General features: G+C 31.5%; 5 protein-coding genes across 5 annotated transcripts; 3 read left to right on the top strand and 2 right to left on the bottom strand.

The window, feature by feature from the left end:
* Nucleotides 1-673: 673 nt before the first annotated feature.
* LOC106341776 (MATH domain and coiled-coil domain-containing protein At2g42460-like) lies at nucleotides 674-2,069 on the top strand. Its single transcript, XM_013780492.1, has 4 exons — nucleotides 674-862; nucleotides 967-1,127; nucleotides 1,322-1,527; nucleotides 1,623-2,069. The coding sequence occupies exons 1-4, from the start codon at nucleotides 759-761 to the stop codon at nucleotides 1,962-1,964; spliced, it is 813 nt and encodes a 270-aa protein (XP_013635946.1). The 5' UTR covers nucleotides 674-758; the 3' UTR covers nucleotides 1,965-2,069.
* Nucleotides 2,070-2,382: 313 nt separating this feature from the next.
* On the bottom strand, nucleotides 2,383-3,577 carry LOC106341775 (MATH domain and coiled-coil domain-containing protein At2g42465-like). Its single transcript, XM_013780491.1, has 3 exons — nucleotides 3,467-3,577; nucleotides 3,216-3,376; nucleotides 2,383-3,070 (listed from the first exon to the last, which is right to left on the bottom strand). The coding sequence occupies exons 1-3, from the start codon at nucleotides 3,559-3,561 to the stop codon at nucleotides 2,484-2,486; spliced, it is 843 nt and encodes a 280-aa protein (XP_013635945.1). The 5' UTR covers nucleotides 3,562-3,577; the 3' UTR covers nucleotides 2,383-2,483.
* Nucleotides 3,578-4,006: 429 nt separating this feature from the next.
* Nucleotides 4,007-5,141, top strand: LOC106341774 (MATH domain and coiled-coil domain-containing protein At2g42465-like). The gene is made up of 3 exons (XM_013780490.1): nucleotides 4,007-4,144; nucleotides 4,238-4,398; nucleotides 4,483-5,141. Exons 1-3 carry the CDS (start codon nucleotides 4,038-4,040, stop codon nucleotides 5,070-5,072), a joined length of 858 nt encoding a protein of 285 aa, XP_013635944.1. The 5' UTR covers nucleotides 4,007-4,037; the 3' UTR covers nucleotides 5,073-5,141.
* Nucleotides 5,142-8,664: 3,523 nt separating this feature from the next.
* Nucleotides 8,665-9,526, top strand: LOC106340881 (LOB domain-containing protein 17). Its single transcript, XM_013779714.1, has 2 exons — nucleotides 8,665-9,005; nucleotides 9,151-9,526. The coding sequence occupies exons 1-2, from the start codon at nucleotides 8,727-8,729 to the stop codon at nucleotides 9,469-9,471; spliced, it is 600 nt and encodes a 199-aa protein (XP_013635168.1). The 5' UTR covers nucleotides 8,665-8,726; the 3' UTR covers nucleotides 9,472-9,526.
* A 4,398-nt stretch (nucleotides 9,527-13,924) lies between these two features.
* Nucleotides 13,925-15,660, bottom strand: LOC106340907 (LOB domain-containing protein 16). Its single transcript, XM_013779742.1, has 2 exons — nucleotides 15,132-15,660; nucleotides 13,925-14,456 (listed from the first exon to the last, which is right to left on the bottom strand). Exons 1-2 carry the CDS (start codon nucleotides 15,432-15,434, stop codon nucleotides 14,019-14,021), a joined length of 741 nt encoding a protein of 246 aa, XP_013635196.1. The 5' UTR covers nucleotides 15,435-15,660; the 3' UTR covers nucleotides 13,925-14,018.
* Between the last annotated feature and the right edge of the window lie 3,106 nt (nucleotides 15,661-18,766).

Raw genomic sequence — 18,766 nt, 5'->3', positions numbered from 1 at the left:
TATACGGAGGTCATCAATATCCTAAGTTAAATATTGTGTATCAGGTTGAACTTGTAAGGATCATAATCAAAAGTCGAAATTGTTCTCATAATTATACGTGTGTGCATTTGACTATAAGTTGAAATATGTTTTTCAGTATAAGATATGATCTATTTCGGCCCCATTATTATGGTCGATCATTATATAGGTAATGGGCTTCAAGTCAACGATATCCAGCAGTAGAGGCCTTCCCGAGATTTAATTTTTAGTTTAATAAGCAGTGGCATTCATCTGTAATTATTTAGAAAAACTTAGGGTTATATCTTATTTGTACTTCTGTTTTAATATATTAGATATTTATAGATTTTGCACAAAGATTAAGAAAATACAAAATTGTAGGTAGTTTATCTTGTAACGTAACAATATCATTAAATAAAAATAGTTCAATCAATCAAAAAAAGATACATTATTTTATAAAAATGGTTATAAATTTTAAATGACATTAAATTTTATCTAAAATAATGAAAAATTATTTATTATAAAACAAAATAAAAATCTTTAAACATGATTATTTATCATGATTTTATAGAAGATTTCCGAAATATCCACGAAATATATCGACATAAATTGTAAAATCTTACGAAATATTTTCTAGGTTTCGTTTGACCTATGAAGTAGGAACTGTAAAGATTTATTTTTCCATCCTATTAACATTGTCCTGCCTCACTTCAAAACACTAAATCGTAAAATCGAGAGACCATTTTTTTTTTTTTGAGGACATGGAGAAGTTATCTGAGAAGGCTTTCAGTTGGGAGATAGACAACTTTTCCGAAAGGAATGGTGTGATACGGTCGGATCCTTTCACAAGCGGCGGCTGCGAATGGTAAAACGATAAGACTAATTAAAAGTCCTTTAGCTTTCTTACACGACTCGTCTAGATAGATGTCTTTGATTTTAGAGCTGATAAAAAAAGGTTTTATATATTAGGCTTCTTTGTGTTCACCCAAAGGGAAATTTGGTGGATGATCACTTGTCCCTCTTCCTGCACGCTGTGAATCCTGTATCATTGCTACCTGGATGGAGAAGACGAGCTAGTTATCGCTTGGTTTTGTTGAATCAATCTGGCAAAGAGCTACGTAGAACAGCTGGTAATGATATGATCATTTCTTCTGTTAGGTTTCTGAACCTTTGGTGTGATTATATACCTGATATGACTGGATTTGAGATTTCAGGGACCTGAAACATTATTTAAAAAAAAATTATATTTTTTTTTTCATAATTTAGGGGTTTGTATGATTAAAAGAAAAGTTCAAATATATTATTTTTCTTTCTGTATTCACAGGAGAACGTAGATTCTTCTGCGCTGAGGCCGAAGGCTGGGGTAGTCAAAGAATGTTGCCTCTTACCAAGCTTCAGGAAGAAGGGTTTCTAGAGGACAACAAACTAACCATTGAAGTCTACATTAACGTACTTAAAGTTGTCGCTGAAGGAAATTTAACTGGGAATGAGATGGTAGATTTTCGTGGTTTCCATGTTCTTAATAGACAGGTAAATCAATGAGTTTCATTCTGGTGTACCCACTTAAAGATACAGTCTGATCTCTGGATCTTGTTACCATGATTACATGTTTTTATCATTGGCAGGCTGTTTCAGTTAGCAATATTTTCGTACTGCATCCAGACGTTGCAGTAGATATCAGATCAGGTATCAAAGAGGTGAAGACAGCTTACATGAATATTCTCCTCGGCCTCGTCGAAACACTAGACAAGGCTCCTCATAGCTTGTCTGAGACTGAACTAACAAACGCTGAAAGTGAGTTAAGCGAGCTAGAAGAGGCTGGCTTTAAGTTGGATTGGCTGAAACCAAAGCTTGAGGAGGTTTCCTTGAAGAGGAAGCAAGCTGCTTCTTCTCATAGAGTTTCTCCGTTTGAGTGCATTGATTTTTTGGTAAAGAGATTCTTTTTGTCTTGCTTCTCAGAACACTAACTGCGTTTTTCTAGTGAAAGTTTGGGGGAGTGTTTGAGTTCATTGTTTTAGTTTTTAATCTTATCATTATTTTCTTTCAAACAAGATTTGAATCCATGTTTTTTTCTGTCATTCTTTGCCGTGTTGTCATCACCAAATCCTTGTTTGATTGTTTCCCAAGAACTTCTTGTTAGATAATAGGTAGACAATGATTCTCAACAAACGTCCACAAACATTTCGGACTCCTTGCACCACAAGTCAACAATTCTGAAAAAGAGGCACAACAAAAGTGGTGATTCGAATATCCAAACTTGTATTCCTGGATAGCTAAACGTGAATCTTGATATTTCTTGATTATACTAGCTATAATTAATTATAACAAGAGAATAATAATTATACTTATCTAATAAAACTTGGTTTAAAACCAGTGAAGGGACAACCTAGGATCTATGATTGATCTTAAATCAAAACCTGGAAAACAATAAAGAAGAAATCATAAGATATACTAAAAGTTATTAAAACCCAACTATAATAATATAGTCAGCTCTCCGCTTTCGACTTTATCTCAGCTTTGAGATTACACATCATCAGCTCAAGATTCTTCAACTGTTTTCCAAGTTCCAGAGCATGAGCTTCATAACCAGCGAGTTTCTTCCTCTCCACGGAAGCCTTCTCAAGCTTTTCCCTCAACCATTCCAGCTTAAAACCAGCTTGTGTCAGATCAAGCAAATCCTTGGAAACTTTACTTAGCTCACTTTCCGTGAGCTTCTCAAGAGGATTGTTGTAAAGTATCTCGTAGATTCTGAGGAGAATGTTCATGTATGCTGTCTTAAGCTGTGGATCTTGTGGATAAATATACAATGCTGTTTCAGGATAAGTCTCAAAAATAATGTTTGCTGACTTGACTTGAGAATCAAGAACTTGGAATCCATTGACACACACGGTCGTGTCCTTCTTTTCAGGTAACACATGTGTATCTAGTATACCCATAATATCATATACATAAACGTAGACTTCAATTTTAAGTTTGTCGTTCACAAGAAACATTTCCTCTTGAAGTTTGGTAAGACGCAAGGCCTTTTTGAAACCCAGGTTTGGCCAAGTCTTGTTGAAGGTGTAAGAAGTTGCTGCCCACAGAGATATATTAACAAAAACAATAAACGTAATATCAATATATGTACGTAATTTCTTGAGAATACCAGTTAATTTGATATTTTCTCATGATAATTGTGATTTATATATGAAATTAAAAGATAGGGTTTTTTTTATCACCTAGACGTTTGGACCTGGCGACATTGGATTGGTTCACGATAACAAAACGAAACTTGGCACGTCTCCACCATCCTTGATACAGTGAGAGCGAATTTGCAACATCTAGATACATAGACATGTGTGTATTAATACCGTTTCCCTTGGGATATACGGTAACATACCTAGAAAAAAAAATCCAGCAAAACTATACATGGTCAAAACCTTAAAACGTAAATTTTAGAATATAAATCTACATTAATTCTAGTTTTTACCAGTTGCACGAGTAGCTTCTGAACAGGTTCGACCGTATTGGAGCATTCCTTTGGGAGAAGTAGTTTATCTCCATAGTATAACTTGGTGTTCTCATCCTTGTTGATTTTAAGGTTTGATATATTGATTCATGCGTAAGCCAAATCTTCCTTTTATATATATATATATATATATATATAGGAGGGGGAAACTAAATTGCGAATTTTAATGGAATTAGATAACTTTAAAATGAATAAAATTACGTTTGCTTAAGTATATCTTTTGTTAAACTATTTAAATTTATCAAAATTTAGTTAATTAATTATGAAAGATTGATATTTACAAAAAAAAAAGAGATAACTATAAAATATATTTGGAGTTAATCAAAATATATGTCGTTTACCATTGTGCTTTACAAAAAAATATAATACTACCTACCTCAAGCTTAGGAACAACGTGGTGATAAGTATAAACACAAAATATAAGTGGAACCATATATATATATATATATATATATATATATATATATATGATTGTAGTCCCTCCCTCGAAGAAAGTATCAAACCATAAATTAAGAGAGAGCTTCTGAAAGTCATGGCGAACCACACTGATGAGATGACTTACTCTTTTGAGATAGACAACTTCTCCCAAAGGAATACTATATTTAGGACTCCAATATTCTCAACCCGATCCTGCAACTGGTAAAAACAAGAATCAAGCCTATAGCTTTAATTAGATATTTTCTACACATGTTACTGACTAATTTAAACTAACTTTTGTTTTATTTTTTCTAGGTTTGTTTACGTATATCCCAAGGGAGATAAAATTAGTAAAAATATGTCTCTGTGGCTAAAAGTTCCAGATCCTCTCTTACGGCCTTTGTGTTGGTCGAGACAGACATCGTTTCGCTTCGTCGTTGTCAACCCATCCGACGTTAACAGTTCCCGAAGTTTCAGTAATTTGTCTTTTTAAAAGCCCTTTTTAAATTTCACTAACATGATTTTTTTTTAATTTTGTTCATGTCTCCATATATCCACAGAATCTATTGACCCCATCTTTAACAAGGGACAGCCATTCTGGGGTTTTAGAACGGACTTGAGTCTTTCCAAACTTCAAGAGGGAAAATTTCTTGTGAACGACAAACTCAAAATTGAAGTCTACATAGGTGGTATCTCTGTTCATGGTGGACTAGATCCACATGTGTTACCCGAAAAGAAGAAGGAGACCGTGTGTGTCAATGGCTTCCAAGTTCTTGATTCTCAAGTAAAGTCAGCAAAGTGGATTTTTGAGACTTACCCGGAAACAGCATTGTATATTCAACCACAAGATCCACAGCTTAAGACAGCATACATGAACATTCTCCTCAGAATCTACGAGAAACTATATAACAGTCCTCTTGAGAAGCTCACCGAGGGTGAACTAAGTAACATTTCCAAGGGTTTGCTTGATCTGACACAAGCTGGTTTTAAGCTGGAATGGTTGAGGGAAAAGCTTGAGAAGGTTTCCCTGGAGAGGAAGAAACTATCTGGTTATGAAGCTCAGGCTAAAGAACTTGAGAAACAGTTGAAGAGTCTTGAGCTGATGATGTGTAATCTCAAAGCTGAGATCAAGTTGAAAGCCGAGAGCTAATTATATTATGATATTTGGTTAGGTATTTCTAGTTTTCATTATATCTTATGATTTATTCTTTTTTTGTCTGACAGGCTTTGATTTAGATCAATTATATCCTTTTCATATATTTTGATGTCTAGAAATCAATTGTTTTCAACACAATATTCGTCTTTTTAGATTGTGCTTGTTAAATATTCTCAAAAAAAAAAAAAATCAAACCTTAAGTTCCTTTTTAAAGCAGCAAGGAAAGCAGTTCTTGTTTAAGGTAGGAAGAAAATTAGCAGAAGATGAAGCAAATATGAGAACCAAGATTTCAAGAATATCTAGCAGATGGATATGTGCCTAGAAAATTTTCTCTTAAGTGTGCTTTACACTAACATTATAAGTGGTTTGATAGATCTTGGTAGTCTGGTACTATATGTTACAGTAAGTTCCGTTCTTCTTTCCTCTCAACAGAGGATTTGCTTTGAGTTTTATTCCTCAAAGTACCAAGTTCTAACGAAGAAAAGGCCCAGTTAAGCCCATAACTCTTTAGAAGCCAAACTGAAAAATCTCGTTGACGGTGGATGTCACTGAATCCGACGTGCTCGTCCTAGCGGTTAGTTAACGGTACGCGCCGATAATCCTGCTACGCCCCTCTTTTCTTCGAATTGAAGTTGCACTTAAAGTTTTCTCTGCTCCGTAGTTACATTTACTAGATTTCGAAGGGTGTTTCTTAGTATAGTATGTAGAGTCCATCAGCTTAAGTATTGCATAATTAAGAAAATACGTTATTTTTAGTAGAGTTTGCTTGGACAAAAAAAAAGAAACGAATTAATAGTAGCGTTGGCTCATTTTGATTTAGCATTCAGCTAGGCAATTAATTAGGTAAATTCGATGTACATGTACCTTAGAACATGAAATAAGTATTGGAACACCTATGATGTTTTGTATACTTGAGATAAAATAAAATAGGTGTTCCAGTATCTTATTTTTTATTTTATTTTTGTGTTCCAGTATCTTTATCAACGGACAACCATTGTTTGCCTTAAAACTAACTTAATTGATTGTATTACATTAACCAAACCATTTCCTTATATTGAGGTTTAGACTTTGAATTTTTGCCTCTCATTTAAACAAAAGTACACACGCACAACTATTTTCTTATAAGCAAGCAATTTTAAACTAAACCCTTTAATTAATAATATATTAGTTGATCTGAAACACATTCATTTGACAGGAAATACTTATTTCGCATATATAAACCAACAACATCACTTTCACCGTTCTATCTTGTCTATCAATTACAAAGTCAATTTTCAACTAGTAACTTGTGTATTTTATAGTTATATGTAGATATTGATTGTGCATTACATATATAGAGAGAGTGCATGCATTATACTATAGTGCATATATCATTTTAAGGTTAGCAATAAAAGATATATTTTGTTTTCATTTCTTTAGCATGAAATAATTCTGTTTATTAAGCCTTTAGTCAAAAAAAATTCTGTTTATTTAAGCTTATTTTTGATTAATTGCAAATCATCTAACTTCTTAATGACGTTTAAATTCATATTTTTAATAAAAATTGTAGGATATCCAAACCTCAAAAAAAATGAAGGAGAATTACTTAGATACGTTAACACAAAAACACTCAGACCATGTAAAAAAAAACACTCAGACCATTTAATTTGTAATCATTGTTTCAAATCCATACATTATTGAGTTTGATACTCATAAACATATCAAATAGGGAGGAGAAGCAAGTGTACCTAACATCACTGAGAACCCATCGACATGATAGAAAAGCCTATATGCGTACTTTTTTTCGTTCTTTTTTTTTTGCTTAAAGGCCTATATGCGCATTTGCACGTAATACACCAAACGAATCCACTAATATACGCACATAATGTTTTGTTATTATATGTTGAGTATAATTTTCTATCATAATCCTATGTATGTTTATAATCTAGATATTGCCACATATATATGCTGCTGATATCCATGGTATAATACTTCAGAAATATATGGTTTTCTATTATTTATTTTTTTTGCCAAATATCGTACGTTTTCTATTATAATTTATAATATATTGGTACACTTGTGTGTAGCTTGAATTATAGAGTATAAAACAAATCATCTTAAGAAATCAGCCAAATTCCATATACGTGTGACGGGCCACATATTGTCGGGGTTGACCGTTGTCATGCTTGAACATGTCAGCATCATTTTCAGTATCTTATGATTTTTTCTTAACTTTCAAATAACATACATTTAAATCTTAATAAGATACAGATGAAAGATGACTTAATAAGATGGTTTTTGTTCTTCTCCATATCTGTTCAACATAAAAGTTTTAAATTTTACGTACAAAACTAAATAAACAAAATAAAAAAGTTAAGTTCTTTCGTTACACCATGTGCCTCTCTAACGTTACATACCGATCACTAGAGCTGGAATGACGTGAAATTTGAAAATATGTGTACAGCTCAGTTAGAGTGTGACACAATTTTTTTAATTTTTAGTTAAAAATATTTAGAATCGCATATCAACCAATCTATTATAAAATGTTCCAAAATAATATCTTCTCGTATTATATGGATCGACAACCCTGACGCACCCATTTAAAAGTTGAATATATTTCACATGCAATACATTTTTCCGCTGTCTCTACTGTATTTGTTAGCTCATTCCGAAAAATATATATGTTTATTTGCTCATTGGCTATAACCCATGCACAAAAAAAAATACTTTCATTGATTAATGAAGACGTTAACCAGTCTTATTCGGGTTGCTTGATAATGAATTGCATTTATAGGGTAAAATGATTATTTCCTTAGATGTTCAATGGTATATGATTTTCATTTTGTTCGGATTTTTTAGAAGGTAAGATGATTATTTTAATCGAAGTTCAGTGGTATTTTAGATTTTCATTTCGGTTTTAATTTTTGTTCTTTAGAAATGTACCAAACTACAACTGAATTCTTTAGTTTAATTCGGTAAAATATCAGGTATATTATACTTTTGTTTAGAAAACCATATATGTTGAATTTTTTTAAAATGTTTCAGTCAAGTTTATATTGCCCCATCCCTATTAAATGTATTAAAGAAAGCATTATGTCAAAAGAATTGTTTTGTATATATTCAGAGTACATAAGACATAAATAGATTAACTATAAGTTCAAGATTATGTTTAAAGAAAATCTGTAGGAGTTTTTTTAAGTAGTAGAAGGCTGTTGATATTCAAATCCAACATTAATCTAGATGAAACGAAGGCAAGATGATTGATCAAGAAAATTAATATAATATGACTCATACTATATTAGTGGTTGGTTTTGTGTATAGCTTCTTCCTTTCGTACTAGCTATAGTTAAGCTTTTCTACTACTTAATATCAATTAAATATTATTGGAACTTCAAACTTTATCATCTATGCATCATAATTGAAATTTATCATTTCAACATTGTAGTTTTTCTACTTTCCTCAATCCTAATCGATTTTAAATTTTATTAAAATAGTTATAATGAACAAGACAGGTGTAGGCCACTAAATAGACAATGTGATATCATATGAAATTATTATATGAAACCCACCTACCTTTATCTTCGTCTTTATAAAACTTCCCCGAAGCTAGTGCTCATCCATTCTTAAAGCTACTCGAGATCAATTATAATCATCATTCATTAAAAGACCATGACTGGCTCTGGCTCTCCATGTGGAGCTTGCAAGTTCTTAAGAAGGAAATGTATATATGGATGTGTGTTTGCCCCATACTTTTGCCATGATCAAGGAGCATCTCATTTTGCAGCCATTCACCAAGTTTTTGGAGCTAGCAATGCTTCAAAATTGCTCTCTAAACTTCCCATGGAAGATCGGTGTGAAGCTGCCATTACAATCTATTATGAAGCTCAAGCTCGCCTCCAAGACCCCATCCATGGTTGCGTTGCTCATATATTTTCCCTCCAACAACAAGTAAATATACTTCCTCAATAAACCCTAATCTTGATTTTGGGTATAAGAAAAATGCGAATGTCATATAGTGATCAAATATATTATATATATATGCATATTATGGACTTGTTAATCATTATTGGTGTTTGCTATATATAATGTGTAGGTTGTGAATTTGCAAGCACAGCTTGAGATTCTAAAGCAACAGGCAACAGAAAGCATGATGACTACTGATACTCCATCCTTAGAAAACCCTAATTACTATCGAGACACTAAGCTTCAACAACTTCAACAATCTCTAGATCTCCATCGTCATCATAATAGACATCATCAAGATAGAAGTTTGGATACAGAGTCCGACTCCGATCTGAGAAATATCATGACGTCTTACTCTGAATTAGATCAACACTTGAACACCTTTAATCAGTATCATAATGGCGGCAATGATGTTCTATCCGCGAGTTTCGGGTACATCTCGTATTCGTGATGATTTTGGTGAAGACAGGGTTGAACACATCAAGACGCATATTAATTAATATATAGTTTTAATTTATATCAAGTTTATAACTAATATGAATGAAATGTTTTTGATCGATTTAGTTTCTGTTTGATAGTTTTATAAATTTAATTTACATCGGAATCAAATCGTCAAATATATTACTGGGAAACAACAAATGGCAAATCCCCAAGCAGCTCAACTTAAGCCATGGGGAAAATCTGTTTTGGCATTGTAGACTGATCATTTGTTCCTTTTCTATTCTTGGAACCAAAAAAAAATAAGAATTAGCAACAAATAAATATTAAACAAATAAAAAAATTATTAAACAAATCCTAATCTACTAGTAGTATAATATCTTTGGCTATACATAAGATTCTTCCTTATTTTTATTTTGTCTTTGTAACCTCTCTTTTTGAACATAAGTATGTCAGGGATTTTGTCATTGTAATTTTTAACAATCAGTAAGAACTCTAGTTCAAATGGAGTTGAAAACACATTTAGATTGTTGACTTCCAGTTTCTTCTCCCTTTTTCCTTGTTAATTTCTGTATGGAGGACTTTCATGTGTTACAAAATGTGATTGTATAAATAGTAATGGCCAAGACATATGCTATTAACGAGAAGAAAGTGATCGTGACATCTACTCACTCTGTAAATTAGTCAGAATTCACAGTAATGCGAAAACATGTTGCTAGCAAATTACATTTTTATATTATTATTTCCAATCTGATTGAATTTTTTCTCACTAACTGTTATATGCCACATTAGGGATTTGTTGTCAATGTTTAAACACATAAAAGTTTTGTGAAACATGTTGCTAGCAAAAAACATTTTTATATTATTATTTCCAATCTGATTGAATCTTTTCTCACCAACTGTTATATGCCACATTAGGGATTTGTTGTCAATGTTTAAACACATAAAAGTTTTGTGAAACAGATAGACCAATCTGAAAAAGGAACTAGCATTTTGTGACTTTTATTATCTCGCATTAGTGATAGGAGAAAAAAGTATTGTAAACCTACCTAACAGGGCCGTTTAAAAAGTGCAATGGGCTTACTTTACGAATAGTGAGCCTACAGCGCACAGATTAAAAAAAAAAGAAACTGCAAAAATTAATTCATTAATCACGGCCTGAGGAAAGAAATTGTGAGGTGGGCCCCGATAGCAAATGACAAAGCAGGCCAGGCCACACGTGTGATATTCCAACACAGTCAAAGACTTTGAATGTACTTAAGCTACCGGGCCCACATGCGTTAACTCTGGCCGTTTCAATCTATTTCTTCAATTTCTAAAGAACATATAATTGACAAGATGACAACAGTTCGTGTTTATTCCCTGTCAATTGACACGTCACTGAACTAAAATATATACGCACTACAATGTTGAAGTTACTTTTTTTTTAAAGGGTTGTTTTATTTCACAAAAATATAATAACATGCCCTCTGATAATTAAAATAACATTTCTTCTACAGCCTTAACCTCGATGATGAGCTTTTTTTTTCTTTTTCTCGATATTTTTAATGTATTTCCGAAATACATATTGGCTTGTACATATGAATTCTAAACTATATACGTTTTCTTGATGAATGTCTAAGTGGTGTTGTGATATCATGCTTTGACCACCCTCTTTTGATCTGTTCTATATAATATTAGCAAGAGTTAATAAATTTGGTCTTTGGTAATGGGCTCGAAGAGTTAGGATATCATATAATAAACAAACACATGCATAAACGGCTTGACTAAGAATAGGCATCGCCGTACGTATTGTTGTTCATAAATCATAACTCACAAGTCACAACCGTAATTAATAACCTTTTGATAAGAAATTTGGTTTGGAAACAAGTTCCATGTATCCCACCTAGATCATGTCATACTTTAAAATATCTTAAGATCGACGAGAATTCACTCTATAAGTATTAGCTTTCGCAATGATCTATGTACATTAATTGTTATCAACTCATGCAAGATAACTATTTTTTTGTGTATATATATATGAAAAGCTGTTAATGGTGAATGTATTAGGAATCCTAATTTAGGATGTTCCACTATCCAAATTTTCAATCTTTAGCATAAATGTCGAAGTAACCAACATATTGATATGATAATGAGTAAGTAATCAATAAAGTAATAAATTGAGACATTTTACCTCAATATATTGTTAGCATGCCAAATGTTAAACAAAAGACACTCTCAAATTATACTTTGTTCATAACTGTCAGACTAATAAACCAGGATGCACTGATCAGGTGCTTAATTTAACTTATTTTCCTTTTACTACACCGTCCGTTCCCGAAAGTAAGATGTTTTAGATTTTTTACTTGTTACACAAAGATATATTTTCTATATGTTTAAGGTACTTTTTATACTTTTAAGAAACATTAAATGAAAATATTTGAATTGATTAAATTTTATTGGTAAAAAGTTATTGAAAAGTGTATAATAAAGTAAAAAAAATTAAATTATAAACATTTATTGAATTTTTAATAAGTGTGAACATTTTAGAAAATCTTACTTTTTAGAAGAGACAAAGTACTCCCTACATTTTTTTATATTTGACGTTTTAGAAGAATTTTTTTGTTCCAAATTATTTAACGTTTTCAATTTTCTATGTAAAGTTTATTACTAATTAATGGTAGATGACCAATGGTATTATAGTTTCTATTTTATTATTGGTTAAATTGTGGTTAAGTAAACAATTAATGATGTTTTTGTTTAGAAAATTAAATGTTTCTTAATCTATGTTTATAATCCTAAAGCGTCGTATATAAAAAAACAACGGAAGGAGTATTAAATAAGTCGTTTACAGTGCATTGATTAGGTTATCTCGAGATTAAAAATCACAAAGTCCTTTCTCAAAAGACTAAAAGAGAACTTGTGACTTTAGATGTGGACAACAACCGAAGCTTCTTGGTGGAGAATTGGGTAAGAACTAGCTGAGATTGATTAGAGTTGGCAAAGCAAAACTGATTAAAGGTAATTAATTGAATTTAGTTTAGAAGATTGCATGCAATTGAGGGGACATTTTGTCTAATATTGCCACTACAATTTGTATGGGGGACTGGTCCTAGCATAATTAACTAGACGCTGCTTAGTTAATGTTAGGTAAACATCTTTGCTTAATGTGTAATATTATTGCGTGGTCCATTTATATCATATTAATAAATTTATAAATGAAATGATTTTGATGATTTGCTTCTCTGACAGACAATCATAACATTCATCCCTCCTATGTTCTTTAAATGTTTTTTAAGAGAGATTTGTTTATCAGTTTTATTTCTTCTTTATTTATTCGTACCTTGAAAATTTAGATTTTATACAGAAAAATAAAGTTGACTTTTGTCATTTAAAAAAAATATTTTAGACCTTATGCCTTTTAGCCTTCATAGAGATGCTAAAAGCAATTGTTAGTTGACATTTAATTACAAGCACATACGCAGATCAATTCATAGATATAAGAATATGTTTTTTTAGGTTTTAACTACCCACCATACGATACCCTCAAGTTACTCTCTCCGTTCCCGAAAATAAAATGTTTTAGATTTTTTACTTATTCCACAAAGATAGATTTTATATATGTTTAAGGTACTTTTTTATATTTTTAAAAAATATTAAATGAAAATATTTGAATTGATTAAATTTTATTGGTTTATAATAAAGTAAAAGAAAAATTAAATTATAAATATTTATTGAATTCTTAATAAGCGTGAACGCTTTAAAAAATCTTACTTCAAAGAACATAGGGAGTACATTTTTGTATATTCAAATACTTTGTGATTTATGTTGAAATTTATACTTTCTGTTGTTAAAGAAGGTGAACAATTATACGCTAGTTAAAATCTGTTATATATCCACGCAGAATACATATACATTCGTAACGAGCAAAAAAGAAATACTAATATATAATGAATTATGTACTAATAATTTTTTTTTTGTAAAAGTTGTACTAATAATTTTTGGAAAATAGATTTTCTATAAGTGTGTTGTGTAAACGCATACATGGTGATGAATCTCTGCCTACATAGAACAATAGAAGCATCTCTATTACTGACATAAACTTCTGTTCTGCCTACATAGAACAATAATAGAAGGCCATTATAAAATATATATATATATATTATCTAAACTCGTATAACATTACATTCTTTGCGTTGTTTTCATGTGGAAGAAACAATAGGTTAGTGTTGAGTGGACAGTCCTCAATCAGTTAAATCTATTCTACTGGATTAATGTTGGGGGCTAATCAAAAGCGTATGATAATCTAAGACATGCAATTATCGTGCGTGAGAGTGACTTTCGCATTATTCAATAGAAACATCAATATTGATCGACAAACGAAACTATTGAACTATAAGTAACATATTCTGTTGGTTTTATGTTTAGAAAATGTTATAGATTGATGATGCAACCAAATCATGTTTATTGATGATATCATGTGTGAACATCCAATGTTTCATTATCTTTTTGTTTCTTGTCAAAGGAAAAAACATCTCATTTCTTCGCCGTACGTCTGTCTACATAAGTTAGCAACTTATCTTAATTCTTCATCATTCTAAGAGCCAAAGCCTGAAGCTCACCTAAATCACTATTACAATAACTCACTGATCTTTTTTTGTTAGGATATCCTTCGTGAAACCCTAACCCACCCTGACCATATACGCCACCTCCAGTTTGCTGAGTCTCTCGCACGTTAGCTGTAGTAGTGACGTCACTGCTCGTGTTGCTGAAAGTTTCTTCTAGCGAGTTCTGTGGCGAGACCGGATTATTAGGGTTTACGTGACCGTAGTAAGGTTGATGATGATGGTTATATGCTGTTGAGTATGCATTGCCGATAGGAGAGCCAGTAGTTTGTTGCCACGTCATGTATTGTTGATGAGTACTTTCCGAGCTGTTTCTTAGATCTCCGGCGGCTGACATCTGGTGGCCGGCGATCTGTGCCTTCATTTGCATGACTTGTGCTTGCAGGTAAGCCACCTTTGTATAACCGAATCAAACGCTGAGTGTTAACAAGGTTGATTCAATTCTATTTAAAATGTTGAAAACTCATATACACGAACTAGTAAAAGCGTATTCTTCACGAAGATATATGTAAATTTGAATAATATTTCTAAATAAATTCATGTAATGTAGTACATATTTCTAATGGTTAATTTTCCAAGAATAATCAAAAGAATCATAAGAGACATGCTTATCTATATAAGCTTTTATGAATATCACCAAATTCCGAAACATCTATTTTGTAAAATAAAAAGAGTTAGTGTCATTAAACATGCATCTATCTATATGAAAAGGACAGAGTTTAATTAGTGTTGTTTAGTAGATCTTGGCGAGTCATCAGTCAATGCCAACGCAACAAAGAAGAACGTCATGGCATAAATTTATTGAAAAACTGATGGCTGTAACATTTTCCTATGAACTATATTATTGTAATCTCAAACGGTTATGAAATTTATTGTATCAAACAAACAAAACTAGTGTGAAAACAAAGGTTTTGATGGAAAAATTATTTGCTACTTATCCTCAAGCTTTTCTTGAAAAAAATTTAGCTACACGCACTAATATCATACCAATTAATAACGACCATATAAAATCCTCAAAGTGACTACAAAATTGATGGATTAGTAGTGATTGCTCAGTTGATATACGTACCTGTTGTTGGAGAGCGAAGATGTGAGAGACACATCCATATACAGGATCATGAAGACGAGCCTGAGCTTCGTAGGCGATGGTAACCACAGCTTCACATCGATCATGGATTGGGACATTGAGCAAGAGCTTAGAGACGTTGCTAGCTCCAAACACCTTGTGAATAGCTGCGAATCTTGCTGCTCCTTGCTCCGATGAGAAGTAAGGTGCGAATATACAATCCGAAGCACACTTACGCCTCAGGAACTTGCACGCGCCGCATGGTGAACCTGTCCCTGTCGTTGTACCGTTGCCGGAAGTTGCCATGGACGAAAGGTGATGATTTATTATGTTGCTTGTACTTAAAAGAAAGAAGGATTCTCTTGTTTTTGTTCTCTTCTGTATCGTTTTTTTTGTAAGATTATTTTTAAAGAGATGTTGAAAAGATTGGAAGAAGTGATGATTCTAGACTTGGGATCGTCGGAGATGTGCACGAGCGAACTAGGAAAGGGTGATGGAGGAAAAAGAAAAAGAAATGCAATGATGATGGTGAAGTTTGGTGTCTTTGGGTGGATTTTATAAAAGGAACATTGTGATGAGAGAGATAGCTTTTTTTCTTGGGCCGGCTTATTTTATATGTTCGCTAGTGATCATTTACAATCACATATACTATAGTACTTTTTAGTTAGTTATTTTGTCTACCATATTGTATCATCTTTGTATGTAAAATACTTTATTTCTCCATTACTAGAGTTTGAATCATACGTATATCGTTTAGAAACTGTAATATGTGGTGACAGTATAAATGTAATTAATATATAAATCAGTCTTTCTGGCTTCACAGTTTCACACCAGTTACATTACTACATATAATATTTAATCTAATTATCCAGAAATGATTGTGTTCAGTATAAGCAGCAAAAGTATGTAATATTAATTTGCAAATTGCGTCTGAAACCCTCTTTCAACTGAAACAAATCTATACATGCTTCATAAATATTCGAAGCAGAAGTATATAATAATAATTTGCAAATTGCGTGTCAGATCCTCTTTCAAGTTTCAACTCAAACAAACCTATACTTGCTTCATATTCTTAGCGTTAAACTAACACTAGGAAAACATATAAACTAAAATCAAATCACTCGAGCTATTAATTTTAAACATAGATCATTCCTAACAGAAAAAATGAGAACTGTTTTTTTCTTCATATAAATAGTGTATAAAAATAGAAGCGAACCAAAATAATTAGAATTTTATATGCAATACTCTATGATATAAATGTTCATATTAGCTATTATAACATTTGTAATCTTTCTAAATTTAATTTATCCGCAATGTACAATATAATTATTCATAGCATTAGCGTCGAACTAGCATCATTGAAACATCATATTTTTGCTGGTTTTAACTAACCACACTTGAATATTACTTTTAAAATTTCCTTGTCTCAACCATTATTGGTTTAACAGTTTGAAACCCAAATAACACTAAAGATTTATCTGTACGATATGTAAAATTTTTTTATATCTTAAAGATGATTATTCAGGGAAGCCAAGTTAAGACACTATTATTCAGTACATCGATCATGAACTAAGGTACAGTGTGGAAAGCCAGACCATAATTAATATCGAGATAGCAAGTTTAAGAAGCAAGAATTGCCTTGTCTATGATAATTAACATTTAGTGAGATTATATTTTTATAAATATAAAAATAAATATAAAGGATTTTTTCAAGTGAGCCAAAGGGTGTGAATGGTAGACAATGGAGGGTCTCATGTTGGATACTAGGGAGACAACCAATAATGGAGATTGCAACATGAAATTCTATTTTATTAAAAATTAATTTTCTAAAATAAATTATTGGAAATCAATTTTAATTAGTCCAAATTCTCTTTCTTTTCATTCGTGGATTTCTACAGAAATATATCCATATTTTTAGTAATGAGGTAGTCTTAGGTCTTCCATCACTTTTTCTTGGATTATTTTATACGTTTGTTTTTTGGAGTTTTATCAAAGCAAACTCACTTAATTATTTTGTTCCATCTTTCTTTCTTTAATCTCTTAATTGAAAAAAGAAGAAAAGTTATTTATAAGTTCTTCCGCCGAACGCCGGACATTGGAACTGCTGCTGTTTGTCTTGACGTGGGGGGGCCGGATAAACCGGCAAATGCCGGTGAAGGTGTACCGACAAATGATAATGCCTTGAATGTATTTGGAGGTCATTTTATGTAGTATAATTGTTAAGTATGTAATTATAAACTATTTGATTATCCCTTTATGACAAAACAAAACACTATAAAGCTCTTAAATTTGATTGATTGTGCTGGATCTGCTTAGGTGGCTTAGGAATATCCGGTTACATGGAGTGAGTGTATAGCTGGTACAGACTAGGATTCAAATCACCTGAGGAGATTATCAGAAGTTTAATAATGGTTTATATGCCAAAAGAATTTGATATAATGTACTTGCGGATTTGGTACACGAGAGGGAGATCGTGTGATTACACCTCGGATAGTGTGTGCATGTGACTTTCACTTAGCACTCGTGTTTCTTAAAATTACGTGGATATGATTATAGTTGGTAATTTAGTTTTTGACAAACTTTTTTACATGTATCTTTGTGCTTAATACTTGCGGGCACTTCATATTTAAGTTTTTGAATTTTTGAAAATATTATAATTAAAAAATAAAATAATACTAGCATTATCTATTTTTATTTATAAATTTCAGTTAAGAGTTTTTTTCAAAAATTTCAAATAAGTAAATATGGTTGAACGCATAATTTTACCACTAGGGTATGTAGAAATAAATAAATGAAAAGGTAGTATATGTTTAACTATCAATGCAAAAAAAAACGATAAAGAAATTATAGGAATAATTGAAATCCAGCATATAATAGTTTAAGCCTCTTTAAGAAAAAAACATATCATAGTCTAACCCCCATATTTACCACTAGAGTATGTAGAAATAAATAAATGAAAAGGTAGTATATGTTTAACTGTCAATGCAGAAAAAAATTCGATAAAGAAATGATAGGAATAATTGAAATCCAGCATATCATAATTTAAGCCTCTTTAAGAAAAAAACATATCATAGTTTAACCCCGTGATTGGTAATAGCTGTAGTTTTAAAATTTTTGTTGTAGAAAAAAATCAGTAAATTTTTTTTGCGTGGCTTTAGATTTTATTGCTGTAGAATTTTATGGAAAATACTAAAAATTGCTTTGGATATTTGGCTCTACAGAGCACTTTTACAGCTGTAGGTTATTGAACCCTAGAGTTTATAATTTCTCCAAGGGTTCAGAGTTTACCCAAGGGTTCAGAATTTACTCAAGGGTTTAGGATTTAGTGATTAGGATTTAGGATTTAGTGTTATTAAAATTTAGTTTTTAATGTATGATTTAGGGTTTAAGATTTTCTAACGGTTTAGAGTTTATCCAAAGTTTAAGTTAGGATTTAGGGTTTAGAATTTAGGGTATAAGGTTTAATATTTTGCTGAAGACTTAATAATATTAATTAATTTATTTTTTGTAACTATTTTTATGTATTTTTATTATTTTATTTTAAAAATATAATCTAATTTGGATATTCAATTTTATTTTCTTTTTTAAAAAATATCAAATATCAAATACTCAAACACTATTGAATGGTTCACCCTAAG

This window comes from Brassica oleracea, chromosome C4, assembly GCF_000695525.1.
Source record: "Brassica oleracea var. oleracea cultivar TO1000 chromosome C4, BOL, whole genome shotgun sequence".
NCBI lineage: Eukaryota > Viridiplantae > Streptophyta > Magnoliopsida > Brassicales > Brassicaceae > Brassica > Brassica oleracea.
This window is presented reverse-complemented; position numbering and strand designations above follow the sequence as displayed.

Coding starts and splice junctions, on each gene's coding strand:
- LOC106341774 (XM_013780490.1), top strand. CDS start 4,038: ATGGCGAACCACACTGATGAGATGACTTACTCTTTTGAGATAGACAAC. Junction 4,145..4,237: donor TCAACCCGATCCTGCAACTG/GTAAAAACAAGA, acceptor TATTTTTTCTAG/GTTTGTTTACGTATATCCCA. Junction 4,399..4,482: donor TAACAGTTCCCGAAGTTTCA/GTAATTTGTCTT, acceptor ATATATCCACAG/AATCTATTGACCCCATCTTT.
- LOC106341775 (XM_013780491.1), bottom strand. CDS start 3,561: ATGAGAACACCAAGTTATACTATGGAGATAAACTACTTCTCCCAAAGG. Junction 3,377..3,466: donor AGAAGCTACTCGTGCAACTG/GTAAAAACTAGA, acceptor TTTTTTTTCTAG/GTATGTTACCGTATATCCCA. Junction 3,071..3,215: donor CGCCAGGTCCAAACGTCTAG/GTGATAAAAAAA, acceptor CTCTGTGGGCAG/CAACTTCTTACACCTTCAAC.
- LOC106340881 (XM_013779714.1), top strand. CDS start 8,727: ATGACTGGCTCTGGCTCTCCATGTGGAGCTTGCAAGTTCTTAAGAAGG. Junction 9,006..9,150: donor TATTTTCCCTCCAACAACAA/GTAAATATACTT, acceptor TATAATGTGTAG/GTTGTGAATTTGCAAGCACA.
- LOC106340907 (XM_013779742.1), bottom strand. CDS start 15,434: ATGGCAACTTCCGGCAACGGTACAACGACAGGGACAGGTTCACCATGC. Junction 14,457..15,131: donor TCTTCGCTCTCCAACAACAG/GTACGTATATCA, acceptor GGTTATACAAAG/GTGGCTTACCTGCAAGCACA.
- LOC106341776 (XM_013780492.1), top strand. CDS start 759: ATGGAGAAGTTATCTGAGAAGGCTTTCAGTTGGGAGATAGACAACTTT. Junction 863..966: donor ACAAGCGGCGGCTGCGAATG/GTAAAACGATAA, acceptor TTTATATATTAG/GCTTCTTTGTGTTCACCCAA. Junction 1,128..1,321: donor AGAGCTACGTAGAACAGCTG/GTAATGATATGA, acceptor CTGTATTCACAG/GAGAACGTAGATTCTTCTGC.